Here is a 22559-nt window from a genome sequence, read left to right on the forward strand (position 1 = left end):
CACAGCCGTGCGCCCCTAACCGCATGGCCAACTCGCCTGGTATTGTTAAGTATTGGCCAGGGGTTTAAATCCATATGGTCTCCTGATGACACATGATTCTTCAGGTGAAAATTCCAACTTGGGATCTTTAAAGATTCAGATCTTGACTATCCAGGTAGAAAACCAGCAACTAAACATCTGGACTGATCATGCCCCATATCAGAATGTATTTTGTGCTAAAATCTATAACAATAATGAGGATTGTATCACATCAAATCAAACACTTCAAAAGAAGAAAGAAAAAACCCCACCAGAACACATCAAGGCTCTTGAGAAACTGACGCAACAAACAATTTCTAGTCCTGGCTGCTTTTAAGAAAGTAAAATGAAACGTAAAATGAAAAAATTCTATGATGTGGTCTTTGTGTCTTGGTTTTTAAAGAAAGTGACCACAATGCACCATGGCATGATGTGACCACTTTAACCAATATGCAGGAAAGGTAACTAAATAAAACAACTATTTTGACTTGACATGATTACAAGAATCTGAACATATTTACTTGACTGGATAAAACATGATAGTCTGTGTTTAATGATATTTTTGTTTCAGCTCTTATATCTTAAATTTTCATTTATATTATAAATTGTGTTCAACCTACTGGTATTTTTTAATGTTCTTGCTGTCACTAAGCCAACACTGAATTTTAACCAATCAGCAACAAATTAGAAAAGAGGAAGTTCTTACCCGTAACCAATCAAGAGGTAACATAGAATGCTGAAGCATCTTTGCTCCCAGGAAATGGAGATATGATCTCAACAATTGCCCTTGAAGGCAATAGCTGGTAATAAGTATAGTTTGAGCCATATCATGACAGAGAGTAGAAATGACCAGAAGCACCTTCAGGAATACTTTCCACTTTGCAGAGCTGCAGTAAAATTATAGAATAATCAAATACAAATATTTAAAATTATTCAGCTCATTAGTAGGTAGCAGCAGAATGTGTGTTATGTTTCAAACTAATAATAACAGTTTTGAATGGAATATTAAATATTCAATCTCCACTCAAATGTCAAGAAACAAACTGCAACACCGCATATATAGACCAAACAAAAAATGTCCACACCAGATACAAAGAACACAAAAATGCAATTAGATACAATCAGCATTCAGCCTTCAGAAAGCATGTATATGACATTTCACACCAGGTCAAAGACATCAACATAGATATAAAAACTTGCACATCAACAATAAAAGTAAATATATAGGCATTAAGAAGATATTGAAATTTACATTGGAAGAAAAAGAAATAATAATAATAATAATAATAATAATAATAATAATAATAATAATAATAATAATAATAATAATAATAATAATAATAATAATAATAATAATAATGATGTTGGGAGCACAAAGAATAACCAGAGCATGACGTAATGGAAAGTTAACTGAGTAACTAGCCAGCTAGTCTCATGCCAAGAACTGAGTACACCACCATGCATTCGATGCTAGACTGGAGAGAAATGAGGACTTCATTAAGGTAACTTCCAAACTCCAAATTTTAAGTATTTAAGGATATAAACAGAATTCCAGCATAAATGTTTATAAATTTCTAAATATTTTTGAGTCTGTTTTGATGGAATCTTACAATGTTCTTTCAAGAACAAAACATGTCATTCTGTTTTTAATTAATGTTCTTTCTTTTTCAAGTAAAATTCTGTTATCATCTGTTTTCTTTTATCATGTAGTTTCTATATTTATTAATTTGTGAATTAGTTTCTACAGACTGAAGATCCTAACAGGTTAAATTAACTGAGTCAAAACTGAAAAGAAACAGCTTCAAATATCACAAATTATTCAGCCAGTTCTGTCAGTCAGACAAATTTCAAACCCAAAATACTCAAATCACACAAGGTAAAAATAATGAATATTGACAAATTCATTGCATTCAATAAAAACTGTTAAGAGTTAAATATCATCCCAAAATATATCCCCTTAAAAACAAAATCAATCCCATTATCTGGTAAAATCTCAACATCTCCATCACAAAATTTGTGGATAACAAATTAAATAATATTAGCATTTATTAAAAACATAAATCAACAAAGAAATGTTAAGCCTTCACTTAAACATAAGTAATTTCTGCCACCTGTTGCAGTGGACTTTGTACAATGATCATTTGTATAACTATGTAAAAAATAGAGTAATAAAAAAACAGTAATTGATAAAAATATTTCAAATATCACCCAAAAAAATCCTGTTCTTTTGCAGTGGTTCTGGTCAAACTTCTGGCTTGCTAAAGAGTCCCTTGCCTCCATACACATGAGGCATGCTACTGCAGTGAGTCATCAGCTTAGTTTTTCATAGTACATCTTTGCTGTGTTCATGTATGTTTATTGTTGAGTCACAATTCATAGATTTACAGACCGGAGTATATTGAAATGTAATAATTTTTTAATTTTATTTTTATGAATCTGTAGTTAGGTGTCTTAAAGAATTTCTTGAACATTTTGCAGGGATTCATGCACTTAACAGGAGGACAGTACATGGAATAATGAATAAATTCACATTAATGGAAGCCGTATTGAACAAAAAGATAATAAATATGAAACATGTCATATATAGAAAGAAGTCTGTCAAGCCATCAGGCCATAAGCTGATTGGATCCTCAAATAGCACCACCAAAGGTTATGCAGTTATAAGGAAACTACAAACACTAACAGCACTACCATAATGAGGCATACTAAGCATGATGAGGAGTGAGATAGTTTTTCATTGCTATCCTCACTGGGACAGGAACTGCTATTGCAACATAACTGTCCCTATGAGTAGCATCTTTCACAATACCCAGATGCACTACTCGTGCTCTGTATGCCATTACTTAACACCACGCATAACTAAGGAGCTTCCGTACTGTCCAAGCCATAGACAAAATTGAAACTTCAGTGGAAGCTGCATTCTACTATGGCCTGTGCCAGGAGACAGATTCAAAAATACTGAATCCAGCAAGAAATAGCACCAGGTAGTGAGAGGCTAACTTGAAAGATATTCAGCATTGATGTGGTCTGTACACCTGGACAATCATCGTCTCTTGTGCTGTGTGGATATATATTTCACATTCTCACTGTCACTGAGTAAACACTGACAAGTATAGATGTTTTGATGTGATCTGTCTGAAGATCCGTCAAAAGGGACCTTTAATGAATGGTGCAGCCCACTCTCCTGATGAAACTAGGAAGCAGAACTGATCTTAACAGGGGCTGAGAAAGATGTAGAAAAACAAGGATTGATTAAATGAGAGCCAATCTATTTAAAAACTGACAGTATATGAAGAAGTGGAGATTATCCTTGGCTTTTGTTTTTTCTTTCTACTGCTATTTCTCCCTCTTCCCATGCTGACCTGTCACCTATTAAGTGTTCTTTTTGATGTTCCTATATTTCTACATATGATTTGATTAGGTGTAGAACCTGTGCTTTGCTACAGATAAGTCTGTAAATTTTGTAGGGCAATTGAAGTGAGGCCTACATCACATGCTCCCACACAATTTCATGTTCCTGTCACATGCAACAGTGCCCCACATCTTAGCGTTTGCTAATGGATTATTTTAGAATGGCTGATCGCGAAGGTAGCTTTTCAGAATAATGAGCTTACATCTTACGCATGAATGCTATTTCAAGATTCTGGAACATCTAACAATGGTCAAACAATATATCAGATATCACCATCTTACTTCAAGGTAGAGGATCTCTATGGAGGTTTTACAACACATTTATGAACATTACATGGCTCTGCTCACCATTCATAACATTGGGCAACAAATTTTTACTTATTGTTTGCGACTTGGCTCTCCCTATGTGTGACTGGTTCCATTTGCCCTAATATGAAGGAAAATGAATGGTATGATGCTCCTGATTTGCTTTTACAGTCAGGGTTTTATATTTTTTACCTAATTTTTAACACTAGAATTACTCCAGATGACCAATAAAAGTTCTTTCCAGCCTAGGAGGCCTGAAGGAGCTCCCCTACACTAGAAAAGGCATGGTAAAACTGCCATGGAGCAAAAAAATAAAATAAAAAATTATAACCTTAATTTTTGAGAAAAAGTGCCTTTTTTTAAAAAAAAATTTCACATTAACCCACTGGCATACTAATTTTCCTGGTCTTTACATGCCTAGAATTAATATTTCATTGACTTGAGTCACAGCTATTTGTAAGTTTTCATGCAAAATTAATTGTCACCACTACCACTAAACAATTCTCCACATTTCTGACTCACTTTCATTCTCAATTCTGCGTAGAATTTCAGAAATATTGCTGCCTGCTAACAACTGCCTTCTATGCGACAATACTTCATCTACTGGCCTTGGATCGGAGCTTCCGTACTGTCCAAGCCATAGATAAAATTGAAACTTCAGTGGAAGCTGCATTCTAGTATGGCCTGTGCCAAGAGACAGATTAAAAAATACTGAATCCAGCAAGAAATAGCAGCAGGTAGTGACTATCTTGAAAGATATTCAGTGTTGATGTGGTCTGTACACCTGGACAACCATCCTCTCTTGTGCTGGTGGATGCATGTTTTATATTCTCACTGTCACTGAGTAAACACTGACAAGCATAGCTATTGGGATGTCATCTGTCTGAAGATCCATCAAGAGGGACCCTTAATAAATGGTACAGCCCACCCTCCTGATGAAACTAGGAAGCAGAAGTGATCTTAACACATTCGATGCCTTAAGGCGTTTAAGAGCAGCCTATGTGCGGGACCGTATCCGAGTTAAGGCGTTTAAGACTGCACGATGTAAACGTTGTTTCGAATTTAGCGCTAAATTCGTATAAAGTTGCAGTTCATGTTGAAAACCATAGAAGGCATCTAAATAAACAGTTCCTTGCCCTGACTACCTGAACAGAGGGTACATTCCAATACTTTCTTCCTCTTTTTCTTTTTTTTCTTTGAGACATAAGCCAGTCGTGGTATTTTTGTGAGCGTGTGTAGTGAAGTGAGTTACTGTGTCGCGATAGCATGACGAGTTACAAACCCAGTATACGAAGAGAGGAAATTGAAGACATACTACTGAATGATGATTCCAGTGATAAACTCATCCCTAATTTCAGTGATAGTGAAAGCAGTTCCTATTATGATATACCAGACTCTGGGCAAAGTAAAATTCAGCACATTCAAATATCCGATACGCATCCGTCTTATTGCCCGTCTGCAATCAAGTTCATCGGCTGGTTAGGATTAAATGTTGACATCGAAAATAACAACGAAATTATGTATTTCATCAATTTATTTGTAAATGAAGATTTCCTTGAATATGCATGCCATCAGGCAAACCTTTATGTGGAACAAGTTATTAGTGCAGCATCGCGTCCATTCTCTAAATAGGCCTATTCTATTTTTCAAACGTGGAAACCAGTCAACGTAAATGAGATGAAAAAGTTTTTAGGACTAATGTTTGTAACCGGAATAATTCAAAAACCAGATCTGAAAATGTACTGGACAGAGGACACTATTTTCGGCTCACCGAATTTTTCAAAAACCATGGCACGAATCCGGTTCAAAAACATATTGTCATTATTGCACGACAGCAATCATTATGAGGGGAATCCTGATAGGCTATACAAAATTAGGTTGATTCTTGAAAGGCTCAGTGAGCAGTGTTTGTACAATAACATTTAATGTAAAATAGTGCACTATAGAGATGAGGGGATTTGAAAAGGCTGGGATGGAGGTTTAAATCACCCGCTGAGGAGCTGGTAGACAATGTGTTAACAGGGGCTGAGAAAGACATGGAAAAACATTCCTAGTATGCCTCTTCAGTGATGCCTAGGCTATATATGACAGCTGATGGCAGAGCTGCTGAGAATCCAACCAGTCTTAGGGCTGAGGACTGAACATACATATAACATACATCTTCACACACTGCTATCTTCGAATGAACAGGACCTAGTGTTTTCAGTGCACTATGTCTTCTGGTATAGGCTATAGCAATTTTGTTGCTTTCAATGACCTGTCTCAGTCTTATCCTTGGATTTCACAATATGAAAGTGACTGAGGTATGATGTTAAATTCTGCTATGTGCAACAGGGATTTCTCATAAGAGAAACTTAGTTTCCCTTCTTCAAACAGTATGTAACATCTCATACCATCTATTAGCAGAACACCCAAAATACATGCTCAGATTTGATCAAGCTCACATGGGTATCTCACACAGCTGAGAACTGTGTGTGTATGTTATGTCCCATGCACTATTGCAAAGCTGGGAGCCATGAGTATATCCCAATGAGTTAATTAAAATGCAAATGGATGGGTAAAACTGGCAAATATTAATGTACTTTAACTAAGGAGATATTGGCAGTTTCAAATAACAGACCAGAATAGTCTTTTTCATTACAACACAGAGTTCTTATTTATTTTTAGAACTCTTATTGTGCAAGTGCTTAAATCAATCGATTTGATAGCTTTATTTGACATATATGCACTTAAAGACCTTGTATGTACATAAAATAAGGCAGGATTAAAAGAACTAAAAATAAAAAATAAAAATTATGAGAAAACCTTATGGAAGATGTTAAATTCTGCTATGGCTTTAAAAGTAAACATACAGTTGTGGATTTGACTTTTGTTCGTATTCCAGTAGACTTATGTGAAGAAGTCCCTAAATATCTTGTATCATACTCTTCAACTGTTGTTCTTTTCTCTTCTTTCACAAAAATTAGGTACAGTAATAAAAAAAGTCTGCTCCACAATGGTTTTACCATGCCTTTTCTAGTACAGTGGAACTTTCTCAGGCTTCCTAGACTGCAGAGAACTTTTCTTGGTTATCCAGAGCAAACTTTGGGTAAAAACATCAGGGAAATCATAAAATCATAAAAAATTAAAATGCCCTGACTACAAAGGCAAATCAGGACTATTATTCCATTGGTTTTTCTTCATTTTAGGACAAAAGGAACTAGCCGTACATAGGGAGAACGAGACACAAAAATCTTGTTGACTGATGTAATGAATCATAAAATTGTGTAGACAATCCATTAATATGCCATATACTGTACAGAGAGATAGGAACAGGAAGAGGAACACATAACAGGACAAACATAATGGCAGGTCAGTGTGAGAAAAAGGAGCAACAGAAAGAGGAGACAAGGACAAACATGAAAACATAAAATGGCAAGGATGGCAGAACCTAGTGTTTTCAGTGCACTATGTCTTCTGGTATAGGCTATAGCAATTTTGTTGCTTTCATTGATCTGTCTCAGTCTTATCCTTGACTTTCACAATATGAAAGTGACTCATGTATATGTTGTTTTTTTTTTTTTTGCAAGTTGCTTTACGTCGCACCGACACAGATAGGTCTTATGGCGACGATGGGACAGGAAAGGGCTAGGAGTGGGAAGGAAGCGTCTGTGGCCTTAATTAAGGTACAGCCCCAGCATTTGCTTGGTGTGAAAATGGGAAACCACGGAAAACCATCTTCAGGACTGCAGACAGTGGGGTTCGAACCCACTATCTCCCGAATACTGGATACTGGCCGCACTGACTCAGGTATGAGTAATGCTAGTAATGCCATTCCTTATGCAGCCAGTCCCTGCTATGAACTGTGTGAAAATGTTGCTCATAGGGTCGGTTGATGCATGCATTTCAGTGGGTTTGGCAGACTGATATGTAATAGCAACTTCTGGCTCTGTGAGGAAAACAGCGGCAAACAGCCACACTCCTCATTTCCCTAGTATGCCTCCTCAGTAATGCCTAGGCCATTTATGACAGCTGATGGCGGAGCTGTTGAGGGTCCAACCAGTCTTAGGGCTGAGGATTGAACATACACACAACATACATCTTCACACACTGCCATCTTCGAATGAACAGGAGCTCTCCTCATCCATTCCAATTCTTCTACATCCATTGCTTCTCACTTCCCAATGAGCTTGTTCCTGGTGACCAATTTCATCTAAAGGTAAAAAGCAATTTGATGTTTTTCGGGTGTACAGACCTGGCAAGGTTGGTGCTGACACTGATGCAGAATTACACGGTTAGATAATTAGCTATATGGGGAACAACAGAGAAAGGAACATTACTGTAGAAGGTGATCTCAATTTACAAATGTTAAATGGTATGGGAATGCGAATGACAGAAAGCATGATCAACAAATGGTGAATAACTTAATCTGGGGAGGACAGCTGGATCAAAAAGTGATGGAATCACCTAGTGGAAAAATATCCTAGATGTGGTGCTGATATTCTCTATTGAGAAACTGAAGTGACAGAGGGTACAAGTAATCATGAAGCTGTTTATGTTGTAGTTAAAAAAAAAAAAAAAAAAATGTGATAGAAAGGAAGTTTGTAAAAGTAGGACTATTGAGCAATACTACATGGTTGATAAGAAAGGCATGGGGGAATTTTAAAAAAGCAATTATGATCAGTGGAAAATGGTAAATAAAAATGTAAACAGCCTATGGAATGAGTTTAAAGCAATTGTAGACGAGTGTGAAAACAAGTATGTAGGGGACCTTTAAAGGTGGTAAGGAATGATTAGGGACCAACTATATTACAACAGGGAAATAAAAAGATTTAGAAGAGGTGCGGGTTAGAAAGAAATAGGGTTAGAAATCGTTGCGAGAGTGAGGAGAGATTGAAGGGAATTTATTAAGGAAATTGAATTTAACAAAAAAATGACAGTTAAGGATAACATGATGGCAAACATAACTGGCAGCCATATGAATTTTACGGAGCAATGGAAGGATATGTACGGATACTTTAGGGCAGAAGAGCATTCCAGGAATCATTAGTGAACAAGGGGAGTGTATATGCGAGGACTTAAAGAAGTCAGAAGTATTCTGTCAGCAGTATGTAAAGGTATTTGGATATACGGATAACGTCCAGGTACAGGAGGTAACTAATAATGGTGAATTACTGAAATTCACCTGTAATAATAAAGACATTTACCAAAAGTACAAAAATTCAAAACTAGATCAACAGCAAGAATTGATAAGATTTCTTGAGATATACTAACAGCGATGGGGTGGGGTATAGTGCCTTATCTGAAATACTTCTTTGATTACTGTTTGCATGAAGGAGTGATAGCAAATGAATGGAGAGTTGCAATATTAGCCCGAGGGTACAAGGGAAAGTGTGATAGACATAAAGTGGATAATTACAGGCCAGCCAGCTTGACATATGTCGTTTGTAAGCTTTGGGAAAGCATTCTTTCTGATTATATTAGACACGTTTACAAAATTAATGACAGGTTTGATAGAAGGCAGTTCGAGTTTAGGAAAGGTTATTCCAGTGAGGCTCAACTTGTAGTATTCCAGCAAGATACAGCAGATATTTCAGATTCAGGAGATCAAATGGACTATATCGCTCCTGACCTATTCACGGATTTTGATAGGGTAAATTACAGGAGACTACTGATGAAAATGAGTGCTACTGGAATAGATAAAATAGTGGTTGAATAGGTGGCTAATTTTCTAGAAAACAGAAGTCAGAGAATTAGAGTAGGTGAAGCATTTTCTGATCCTGCAATGATTAAGGGGTGGGTCCCATAGGGCAGTATGATTGGACCTTTATGTTTTCTTATATATATATATAAATGAATCACAGACAAGGCTATTGCAGATGATGTTATACTGTATAGAGTACTAAATAAGTAGCAGGAATGTGAGCAACTATAAAAAGACGTAGACAATGCTGTGAGGTGGACAGCAGACAATGGTATGAGGGTAAACAGGATGAAAAGTAAGGCTATAAGTTTTACCAAAAGGAAAAGTCCTCTCAGTTTTAATTACTGTGTTCATGGGGTGATAGTACCTAATGGGTATCACTGTAAGTGATGTGACTGTATCGGCACAAGTAATATTTATTTCAAGTGATATGCTTGGTAAGGAAGCAAGCAGCAAGCTTTCTTTGTGTGGATGTTGGGAGTAGCATCAGGTTGTGCAATAGGACGCCCGCCAGAGAGGCGCCTCACACGCCCACTAGGTGGCTTAAAGAATCCCCGAACTAGGCACACGTCATAGAAGAAGCAGCAGAAGAACACTATTTAGCGACTCCATATTGAAAAACAAATGCCAGCGTACAGCGATGCCAGAGCAATCGGGCCAAATTTAATGTGTTTTCGGCGTAAATAAGGCTTGATTAACAAAACTGCATCCGTCAGAGCAGTGTGCAGAATTTTGGTTGAATTATGAAGTCAGGAGTTCTGATAGAAGATACTCTCCAAGCGAAAGGTGTTGGTAAACTACTTATATAACTGCGTTAGCGTACAGACGCGATGGCTGAAACCAGATGCCTTTGGGGATTCACCATTTTCCCCTCCGATGTTATAAATTAATTACGGCAGATCCACCGAACATAATCAACTTCGCATGGCATAGCGCACTTGTGCGTAACATAGCCACACAATTTAGCGTATTGCTGATTTCGACAGGCTGGTTTATCCAGGAAAGGCCAAAAAGCAGAGTGGGGGAAGGACACGCTAGCCACCCCTATTCCCAGCTTTGCTATAAGTTGTTGCAGTTTCTCGGGGGAGTCAGTAGTTGAGAACGAGCTTCAGAAGGTGAAACTACGGTCGGTCCGCGAGCAAGGTCTACCTCTTCTTTGTCTGAATAACTGACACAAAGAAACGGGAGTGAAGTTCTAAAAGTGTTTTCCAGTGTGCAATGATAGTAGGAAATGTAACTATATGACAAAGGTATTTGTGCGACATCCAATCGCGAAGTAAACTCTGAATATTTGTCATTATGTCTCAGGTAATGACTGTGAAAAGTTGAGTACGCCGTGGGAACAAACTCTAGACGGAGAACGCTCAACGCGAGGTTGATGTCTATAGCAGTAAGGGAGCTCATCTTTCGAGGAGTCTAACTTTGGGATTTGGTAAACTTTGTTTCAAAAGAAAATCAGATCGTGTGAAGAAATACTATCAGTTTAAATCCATGTAACAATGAGAGCAGGATTTCCGGAACAGATTATCACACTAAGTAACGGGGAATGATAAGTACAGGATCTGAGTGATCTAGACAAGAAATTAGGAGAAGGACGGTTGATATAAGTCACGGAAGTAGGAGGCGATAGACTTGGGAAGGAGGAGATCATGAATTTTCAACTCGCCTAATTTAAACGAAATAGAATAGCTGAGATATCCATAATAAGTAGCATCACATAACTTGCATCGATCTAGAACGATAGAGGAGAAGTTGGATGGTGTCGAGTGATCAACAAGTGTGCAAGATTGTGTAAATATAATTGCAGTGATTTGTTTACCAGGAAGATGGATTACTCCAGCAAAGTCATCAAACTCCTAGAACCAAGGACTGCACGAGCCAGCGACATGGAGTGAGCACCAATGGCAGGCCCCTGAAAACTTCGGGCGGGGGCCAGAAAACATCAAAAACTGTTGAGTATTGAGCTATTTTCTTCCAATGTTAGTATTTCCCCCTTGTAAATAGAGTTAATGTAAAAATAGGGTTAATGATGAGGTAATTGATAGGTTAATTACCTGGAGTGGTCAGATGACCCTAGTTTAGTTTGATTTTTGTAAGTAGATATGGGAAGGAAGTGAACCAGGAGGGATGTATAGAGTTTGGGACCCCTTTTAGAAGCTGCATGCGCATGCTATATTAAATATTTTTTTTGTTATGAGTGCTGAGAAAGATTTGAGGGGGAAAATAAGTAGAAAATTGAACAGGTTAAAGCCGTAAATTTCATCTGCGTGACTGCATAATACGAGCAGGGACTAGTAGGTGTCAGGGTCATTAACATGCGCCTATACAGAAGTTAATGTGGGATAGTGACAGCACTAAATTCATAAAAGTAGAGGCAGTAGTTTGTTTTGCATGCTAGTGTATAAGTTTGGCTGTAACTGAAGATGTTCGAGAAGATATGTGCGGAGGTTCAAACCTGGCCCCCCCTACACATTAGCTAGGCTAATAAAGTAGAGATTTTCTAGTTGAGTTTGATCATGTCTGAATATTATTATAATTATAATTATTATTATTGTTATTATTATTATTATTATTATTATTATTATTATTATTATTATTATTATTATTATTATTATTATTATTATTATTTTCTTAATGTAACTTGATCAGTGTTTTATACCGATACATTTCAAGCAACAGATTAGAGGATTATTATTATTATTATTATAATTATTATTATTATTATTATTATTATTATTATTACTATTATTATTTTCTTAAAGTAATTTGATCAGTGATTTTATACCGATATATCTCGAGCAATAGGGTAGAATATGACAGGTACACAATCTCGCCTCAAGGGGGAGAGATTAGGGGACATTGTTCTTTGGGTTAAAGGCTGACGTAACTGTGGTAAAAACGTACGACGGAAGAAATGTATGGTTGAACCCCAGACTCCTGGAGAGTTGAGGGGATTTTTGGTGTAAGATAGCGGCCTAATTTGAGAAATAATTCTTGGACATAATGATAGTATGAGCTGGTTCGAGCAGGTGTACCCTGCATTAGCTCAATTGTATGATTTTGTTGACTCGGTGACTGCCGATACTAAGTGCGTTAAATGGTCTCTCGCCGCTGTGCGAAGGGAAGCATTCACAAGGAGTGAAATATTGCCCCGAATGGGAAGGTCCTTGTGAGAGGGCAGCTGAGGGAAGTCACTTAGCCGAGAAGTGTTTCTTTTTAAGACGGTGCAGTCTTCTGTGAGAATAAAGACAGAATATTTACGTAACTACCACACACGATTCACCAGCCATGATCTAAAGGCAATGTAGGAATTTATGACTGTTCTCTACATGATTAGACTAATTAGGGCTTGATTACAGTACCCTTGATGGAGACAACCAGAGTCTCAGGTTCGAACCTCAATAGAGCACAGAAGGGACCGATAGCTCGCTCAAGTAGCGGGTGCTACGAGATGAAATACAGCCATTTATACTTTGTGCTGTTGTATAATATGTGTTTCTTTTTCAGAGTGTGATCTTGTTTTGTGTTATACACTGTTCTGCGCAAATTTAGACTTCGTGAAATTTCACTGGTAGTTGTTGGAAGTGACGGGTTCATTGTCGAGCATGTGTTCGTTTGATTTTTATTTCATTTGTCTTCCAATTGGTGGAAACGTGTAATATTATTTTCTTTTCCATGGTTTACGTAAAACATATGTTTATTTCTCCAGTATACTTTTTATTCACGTATAGATATTTGGTGGCGGTAGATATAAGATAAATGACCACTCCGGGGTAGTTGAATTAGTGTCAGTAAATTTTAACTTCATGATATGGGATTCGGTCCCAGGGAATACTGATATTTGGAGGAAAATGGTTCGTAATTGTAACTGTAAATAGGTAATCTGTGTTATATTTTGTTTTGTGTAACACTCAACAGTTTTGATATCCAACGGGTGATAGACAGACAAAACCGATGGTATGAACGTAGTATGTCAACGAGAATGGTCATCCCTCGGGGATGTATATTTTTTCTGTGTATGTCAAATCAGGTATCCATCAGATTGTTGGTTCAGGTGGAAGTCTTCTTTCTTTTGAAATATTCTCTGGAACTGTGGTCATCCACATAAATATTCTTATGGAATGTGGATGAAGTTTAGCTGATGGATGGTAGCACGGATTTTACCGTTGCTAATTATTTGTATTCAACTTGTCAATTTATATTAGTTTACCAAGGATGTCATAGTGTATGTATAGATTTCAACGAGCGCCTTAGTAAATTTGGAAAACTTATTTGTGCTATTTCTTTGCCAAAAAACAAGCATCCAAAAACCTCTTCCGTTCATTGTAGGCCTTTAAGTTGGTTTAAGTTTTCTAGCCTCTACATGCCGCGAACGGTCTTCGACCCTGAGGAGTCTGTGTTCAGACCTCAGGAACGGGAGAGTGGCTTTGACCTGGCCGTGCTGTATGGCCGATAACTCCTCATGGGAGTGGATTAATGATACAATCCCAATGAGGGGAAATCGGCACAGGCCGAATAGGTCCCTTGACAATCGACCCCCGTGGAGCATGGTCCCATGTGTTCGTGACCCGAAAGGGTTGGTTTTGGTGTCACATGGTCCCATGAGTCATGGGGGACGGTGGGAAAGGTCCCATATGGCGCCCTCCGTGTTGGCATTTTCGGTAGGTTTTTCGGTTTTTCGATAGGTATTTTCGGATTTTTAATTATTTTTTCTTTTATTGGGCGCATGGCATATATGCCTAAGTTAAAATGGATAGGAATGGCCAATTATGATAAAGGACTGATTTAGTTCATATTTTGGATGCGCGTAATTGGACCAGTAGGCAAATATGAATGACTAAGTAAATAATAAATGTTAATTTGAGAAATTTTTCGGTATGTCGTGGTTATTATTATTATTATTATTATTATTATTATTATTATTATTATGGCAATAACCAGGACTGTCATTCAAAGCAATGGATGTACCCGAAGGTAAATAAGGATTCAATCGAGTCTAGAATACAATAAAATGATTTTCCAGAATCTGGGGAAAAATGAATATCGATACCCTTCAGGTAATCATATTCGCGGGTATGAGTCGGAAGGTACTGTTTGATATAGGCCTCATTACTAGTAGTGAATGTTATTTACGTAGTAAGGTAGATTTCTCGTGATTTAGCAGGGGTAACCTCAGGCCCTTGAGCTTATTATGAAATGGCAATAAACTAGGTTTCAGGCGGAAAATTTTGGGAGGGTATGACCTATTGTATCAGGTGTATCTGCCTCAATGCTTGACGAGTGACCTGCTTTATTGGCATATACCACCAGTGTTGGTAATTTAATGCACGCGTGATTAATTTATTCAAAATTGATTATTGATGAAAAAGGCTATGTTTTTAAAACTTGATTATGCTCTCGGTGAAATAGGGGTGTACATGTTAGGCAACTTCGAGTCAGCCGTATTTGAGGCGACGTTTTGGAATTAATGTTTTGATTTTGACAAATTTTCGAAGTTGAATGGGGGGAACACATTCTTGAATGAACATTGGTTTGTGTGTCTATCAACCCGAGGTCCAAGGTCCAAAGGTAAAGGGGGTCTCATTTTAATGAAAAGAGTTGTATTACCATGGATATGGAGGCATTGAAGGAACTCTTACGGGAGATGAGTGAGGATATTCGGGATAATCTAACGGAAAAACTGAATCAAACGAGTGAAAGTATTCAGGATAATTTAACGGAAAAACTGAATCAATCTAGTGAGAATATTCAGGAAAAGATGATGGGACAACTGAATCAGACTATTGGAAACGTTCAGGAAAACATCAAAGAAATGATAGACCAGGTACAGACAGAGTGTAAGGTAGGAAGGGAAGAAATTAATAAACGGTTAGAGCGAATCAATGAGCGGCAGGACAAATTGGTAGAACAATTGAGAGTCGATCTGGAACGCTGCATTAAGATAACCGAACGTTTAGAAGAACGAGTAGGGAGCATAGAGGCAAAGCAGGAGGATATCGGTAAGACCATGAACATGGCAATTGAACACATTCATTGTGTTGAGCCTCAGAGCACAAGTATCGCGGAGCAGTTAGACCAACATATGAAGGCGACAGTTGAATACCAGGAAAATCAGCGTAGGGAAAGTGAGGCAATAACTAGGGAAATATTGCAGACCCAGATGAAGCTGAATGACGTACGCCATAAAGCTGAAGCGTTACGACAGGAGTTTACCGACACGATCGAACTGTGTGTAGCAGAAGAAAGAGAGCTAACGTCCGAAAAGATTACCGCGATCTGGGAAGAAATCGACAAGATGGACGATAAAATTTCAGACAGGATCGAGGATTGGTCACATAGGACCCAGAAGGTCAAACTCAAAGTAGACATCCACGACGCCATAATTCAGGAACTGAAGGAAGAGTTTGGAAAAATTAAAATAGGGAAGGAGTTTCCGGAAGTTGGGAAGGAATTTAGCTCAATGAAACCAAGTCAATTTAATCCGTTTGACACAAAGCCCGAATCCGAAAGATCAGGACTCTTCCAGAAAATGAATATGAGTCAAGATCAGATAGCAGGGACACCAGGCCATAACTCAACATTTCTTCCTGTCGAACCCATACCCATCTATAACATGGTGAAGATGGCGGACGACAAACCAAAACGCTTCAAACCCGGTGGAAATATAACGCCCAAGAAATTTCTGATCGAGATGGGCGGTTACATGAGCGATAACCGGATCTCGTCTGAATGAAAGTTACGGGTTGTCGAGAAATTTTTAGAGGACCAGGCCCTTGTGTGGTTCCAAGCATTTCGATACTGCTTCGACGGGTACGAAAGTTTCAAAAGGGCATTCTTAGACAAATATTGGGCGATGCAAACGCAGCAGGGATTGCGCCTCGAACTGTACTCACGTCGGTACTCGATGACGGGACCAACGCGCTTCTGCGAGTACTTCACAGGACAGTCAGTGAAGATGAGGGAGTTGGACAACCCTCCGGCAGAAGGCGAACTATTAGCAGCACTCATGAAACAATTTCCAGCTGACGTGCAGCGCATTTTAATAGCTGCAGATGTAAAAACAGCTGTTAAAATGGAGCAAGTGTTACGGCACCTGAACCAGACGTCAGGTGGCCAACACATGCAGACCAGGCAGACAGAAATGGTAAATATCGTGAACTGCCAAGGAAATCCTAATTCTGTCGGTCAAAAGGACCAAGGGACAAGTACGCGGGAGCTGTACGCTACAAATAATGTTTCAAGGGATAGGAGGTGGAATCCTCGTCCGTGGAGAGAGGATAGGCGAAGTTATGGTCGGCAATCCTATAAGAGAAATAATTACCATAAGGACCGGCGGCCCTATCCGAAATGGCAACCTAGAAACTATAGGAATCCGCAACCACGGGGAGATTATCGTCAGGGAGACTAGAACGACCGGAAGAAGGAATCACAACGGTAAGTTAAGGAGTTGCGGGACGCGCGAAGTAATGGAGATATATGGGAGCAGCCCATAAGGCAACTCACCCAACCAAATGAGCGTCAAGGGGCAGAGAGTCTTGCGTTGCAGCAGCATAACGCAAATCAAGGGAGGTTGGACCCCTGTGCGCCAGAGTATGAGGCCACACAGGGGGATCGCCTTAAGAGAAAGCCCAGATATTAGGTGAGGAGATAGCCGGATTTCCGGAGGCTATCGGTCCTCAGAAGACATGGTGGACGAGAACGCCGAAGAAGAGGAAGAGGATCGGGAGAGAGACGAAGATGAGTATCCAGAGGACGACGAAGAAGATGGTGAAGAAGATCCAGCAGTCCATGTAATGACGGTGGAGAAACAAGACGATTTGAATGACCAGAGTTGTGAGGCGTGCATAGAGCTGTACCAGAGACGTGACATTATGGCACGAGTATGTTTCTTACTCCAGAGAGGAAATGCCCAGTTGAGATTAGAATCACAGGTACTTAGAGCAGCTAAAGAAGATTGTTCTTAAGACGGATTGGGTAGTAATTGTTCAAGAAATTCGCAACTCCGTTTCAAATTTCTTGAAACCAACGGAGGGGCAGATGTGACCGTATCGGCACAAGTAATATTTATTTCAAGTGATATGCTTGGTAAGGAAGCAGGCAGCACGCTTTCTTTGTGTGGATTTTGGGAGTAGCATCAGGTTGTGCAATAGGACGCCCGCCAGAGAGGCGCCTCACATGCCCACTTGGTGGCTTAAAGAATCCCCGAACTAGGCACACGTCATAGAAGAAGCAGCAGAAGAACACTATTTAGCGACTCCATATTGAAAAACAAATGCCAGCGTACAGCGATGCCAGAGCGATCGGGCCAAATTTAATGTGTTTTCGGCGTAAATAAGCCTTGATTAACAAAACTGCATCCGTCAGAGCAGTGTGCAGAATTTTGGTTGAATTATGAAGTCAGGAGTTCTGATAGAAAATACTCTCCAAGCGAAAGGCGTTGGTAAACTACTTATATAACTGCGTTAGCGTATGGACGCGATGGCTGAAACCAGATGCCTTTGGGGATTCACCATTTCCCCTCCGATGTTATAAATTAATTAGGCAGATCCACCGAACATAATCAACTCCGCATGGCATAGCGCACTTGTGCGTAACATAGTCACACAATCTAGCGTATTGCTGATTTCGACAGGCTGGTTTATCCAGGAAAGGCCAAAAATCAGAGTGGGGGAAGGACACGCTAGCCACCCCTATTCCCAGCTTTGCTATAAGTTGTTGCAGTTTCTCGGGGGAGTCAGTAGTAGAGAACGAGCTTCAGAAGGTGAAACTACGGTCAGTCCGCGAGCAAGGTCTACCTCTTCTTTGTCTGAATAACTGACACAAAGAAACGGGAGTGAAGTTCTAAAAGTGTTTTCCAGTGTGCAGTGATAGTAGGAAATGTAACTATATGACAAAGGTATTTGTGCGACATCCGATCGCGAAGTAAACTCTGAATATTTGTCATTATGTCTCGGGTAATGACTGTGAAAAGTTGAGTACGCCGTGGGGAACAAACTCTAGACGGAGAACGCTCATCGCGAGGTTGATGTCTATAGCAGTAAGGGAGCTCATCTTTCGAGGAGTCTAACTTTGGGATTTGGTAAACTTTGTTTCAAAAGAAAATCAGATCGTGTGAAGAAATACTATCAGTTTAAATCCATGTAACAATGAGAGCAGGATTTCCGGAACAGATTATCACACTAAGTAACGGGGAATGATAAGTACAGGATCTGAGTGATCTAGACAAGAAATTAGGAGAAGGACGGTTGATATAAGTCACGGAAGTAGGAGGCGATAGACTTGGGAAGGAGGAGATCATGAATTTTCAACTCGCCTAATTTAAACGAAATAGAATAGCTGAGATATCCATAATAAGTAGCATCACGTAACTTGCATCGATCTAGAACGATAGAGGAGAAGTTGGATGGTGTCGAGTGATCAACAAGTGTGCAAGATTGTGTAAATATAATTGCAGTGATTTGTTTACCAGGAAGATGGATTACTCCAGCAAAGTCATCAAACTCCTAGAACCAAGGACTGCACGAGCCAGCGACATGGAGTGAGCACCAATGGCAGGCCCCTGAAAACTTCGGGCGGGGGCCAGAAAACATCAAAAACTGTTGAGTATTGAGCTATTTTCTTCCAATGTTAGTATTTCCCCCTTGTAAATAGAGTTAATGTAAAAATAGGGTTAATGATGAGGTAATTGATAGGTTAATTACCTGGAGTGGTCAGATGACCCTAGTTTAGTTTGATTTTTGTAAGTAGATATGGGAAGGAAGTGAACCAGGAAGGATGTATAGAGTTTGGGACCCCTTTTAGAAGCTGCATGCGCATGCTATATTAAATATTTTTTTTGTTATGAGTGCTGAGAAAGATTTGAGGGGGAAAATAAGTAGAAAATTGAACAGGTTAAAGCCGTAAATTTCATCTGCGTGACTGCATAATACGAGCAGGGACTAGTAGGTGTCAGGGTCATTAACATGCGCCTATACAGAAGTTAATGTGGGATAGTGACAGCACTAAATTCATAAAAGTAGAGGCAGTAGTTTGTTTTGCATGCTAGTGTATAAGTTTGGCTGTAACTGAAGATGTTCGAGAAGATATGTGCGGAGGTTCAAACCTGGCCCCCCCCCTACACATTAGCTAGGCTAATAAAGTAGAGATTTTCTAGTTGAGTTTGATCATGTCTGAATATTATTATAATTATAATTATTATTATTGTTATTATTATTATTATTATTATTATTTTCTTAATGTAACTTGATCAGTGTTTTATACCGATACATTTCAAGCAACAGATTAGAGGATTATTATTATTATTATAATTATTATTATTATTACTATTATTATTTTCTTAAAGTAATTTGATCAGTGATTTTATACCGATATATCTCTAGCAATAGGGTAGAATATGACAGGTACACAATCTCGCCTCAAGGGGGAGAGATTAGGGGACATTGTTCTTTGGGTTAAAGGCTGACGTAACTGTGGTAAAAACGTACGACGGAAGAAATGTATGGTTGAACCCCAGACTCCTGGAGAGTTGAGGGGATTTTTGGTATAAGATAGCGGCCTAATTTGAGAAATAATTCTTGGACATAATGATAGTATGAGCTGGTTCGAGCAGGTGTACCCTGCATTAGCTCAATTGTATGATTTTGTTGACTCGGTGACTGCCGATATTGAGTGCGTTAAGAGGTCTCTCGCCGCTGTGCGAAGGGAAGCATTCACAAGGAGTGATTTATTGCCCTGAATGGGAAGGTCCTTGTGAGAGGGCAGCTGAGGGAAGTCACTTGGCCGAGAAGTGTTTCTTTTTAAGACGGTGCAGTCTTCTGTGAGAATAAAGACAGAATATTTATGTAACTACCACACACGATTCACCAGCCATGATCTAAAGGCAATGTAGGAATTTATGACTGTTCTCTACATGATTAGACTAATTAGGGCTTGATTATAGTACCCTTGATGGAGACGACCAGAGTCTCAGGTTCGAACCTCAATAGAGCACAGAAGGGACCGATAGCTCGCTCAAGTAGCGGGTGCTACGAGATGAAATACAGCCATTTATACTTTGTGCTGTTGTATAATATGTGTTTCTTTTTCAGAGTGTGATCTTGTTTTGTGTTATGTACTGTTCTGCGCAAATTTAGACTTCGTGAAATTTCACTGGTAGTTGTTGGAAGTGACGGGTTCGTTGTCGAGCATGTGTTCGTTTGATTTTTATTTCATTTGTCTTCCAATTGGTGGAAACGTGTAATATTATTTTCTTTTCCATGGTTTACGTAAAACATATGTTTATTTCTCCAGTATACTTTTTATTCACGTATAGATATTTGGTGGCGGTAGATATAAGATAAATGACCACTCCGGGGTAGTTGAATTAGTGTCAGTAAATTTTAACTTCATGATATGGGATTCGGTCCCAGGGAATACTGATATTTGGAGGAAAATGGTTCGTAATTGTAACTGTAAATAGGTACTCAGTGTTATATTTTGTTTTGTGTAACACTCAACAGTTTTGATATCCAACGGGTGATAGACAGACAAAACCGATGGTATGAACGTAGTATGTCAACGAGAATGGTCATCCCTCGGGGATGTATATTTTTTCTGTGTATGTCAAATCAGGTATCCATCAGATTGTTGGTTCAGGTGGAAGTCTTCTTTCATTTGAAATATTCTTAGGAACTGTGGTCATCCACATAAATATTCTTATGGAATGTGGATGAAGTTTAGCTGATGGATGGTAGCACAGATTTTACCATTGCTAAGTATTTGTATTCAACTTGTCAATTTATATTAGTTTACCAAGGATGTCATAGTGTATGTATAGATTTCAACGAGCGCCTTAGTAAATTTGGAAAACTTATTTGTGCTATTTCTTTGCCGAAAATCAAGCATCCAAAAACCTCTTCCGTTCATTGTAGGCCTTTAAGTTAGTTTAAGTTTTATAGCCTCTACATGCCGCGAACGGTCTTCGACCCTGAGGAGTCTGTTTTCAGACCTCAGGAACGGGAGAGTGGCTTTGACCTGGCCGTGCTGTATGGCCGATAACTCCTCATGTGAGTGGATTAATGATACAATCCCAATGAGGGGAAATCGGCACAAGCCGAATAGGTCCCTTGACTATCGACTCCCGTGGAGCATGGTCCCATGTGTTCGTGACCTGAAAGGGTTGGTTTTGGTGTCACATGGTCCCATGAGTCATGGGGGACGGTGGGAAAGGTCCCAGTACCTAGATGTTGTTGTTGTTAGAGGCATCAGTCTATAGACTGGTTTGCTGCAGCACTCCGTGCTACCCTACCCTGTGCTATACTTTTCATTTCTACATCAATCAATCAATCAATCAATCAATCAATCAATCAATCAATCAATCAATCAATCAATCAATCAATCAATCGATCGATCGATCAATCAATACTGATCTGCATTTAGGGCAGTCGCCCAGGTGGCAGATTCCCTATCTGTTGCTTTCCTAGCCTTTTCCTAAATGATTTCAAAGAAATTGGAAATTTATTGAACATCTCCCTTGGTAAGTTATTCCAATCCCTAACTCCCCTTCCTATAAATGAATATTTGCCCCAGTTTGTCCTCTTGAATTCCAACTTTATCTTCATATTGTGATCTTTCTTAATTTTATAAACGCCATTCAAACTTATTCATCTACTAATGTCATTCCACGCCATCTCTCCACTGACAGCTCGGAACATACCACTTAGTTGAGCAGCTCTTCTTCTTTCTCTCAATTCTTCCCAACCCAAACATTGCAACATTTTTGTAACACTACTCTTTTGTCGGAAATCACCCAGAACAAATCGAGCTGCTTTTCTTTAGATTTTTTCCAGTTCTTGAATCAGGTAATCTTGGTGAGGGTCCCATACACTGGAACCATACTCTAGTTGGGGTCTTACCAGAGACTTATATGCACTCTCCTTTACAGCCCTACTACAACCCCTAAACACCCTCATAACCATGTGCAGAGATCTGTACCCTTTATTTACAATCCCATTTATGTGATTACCCCAATGAAGGTCTTTCCTTATATTAACACCTAGATACTTACAATGATCCCCAAAACAAACTTTCACCCCATCAATGCAGCAATTAAAACTGAGAGGACTTTTCCTATTTGTAAAACTCATAACCTGACTTTTAACCC

The 22559-nt window shown here is 39.0% G+C and overlaps 1 protein-coding gene across 4 annotated transcripts in view; it reads right to left on the reverse strand.

The window, feature by feature from the left end:
- The window catches only part of GrlHz (Gustatory receptor-like Holozoa), a 227476-nt gene that overhangs the window by 96182 nt on the left and 108735 nt on the right, over window positions 1–22559 (reverse strand). For 3 of the 4 annotated variants that reach the window (XM_067151469.2, XM_067151468.2, XM_067151466.2), the window contains exon 5: window positions 725–905. The exons of the other annotated variant lie outside the window; for it this stretch is intronic. In XM_067151469.2, the coding sequence (XP_067007570.1) occupies window positions 725–905 (181 nt within the window). The remainder of the gene's footprint in view (window positions 1–724; window positions 906–22559) is intronic. 4 annotated transcript variants of the gene reach the window in all.

Source organism: Anabrus simplex, chromosome 7 (assembly GCF_040414725.1).
Source record: "Anabrus simplex isolate iqAnaSimp1 chromosome 7, ASM4041472v1, whole genome shotgun sequence".
NCBI lineage: Eukaryota > Metazoa > Arthropoda > Insecta > Orthoptera > Tettigoniidae > Anabrus > Anabrus simplex.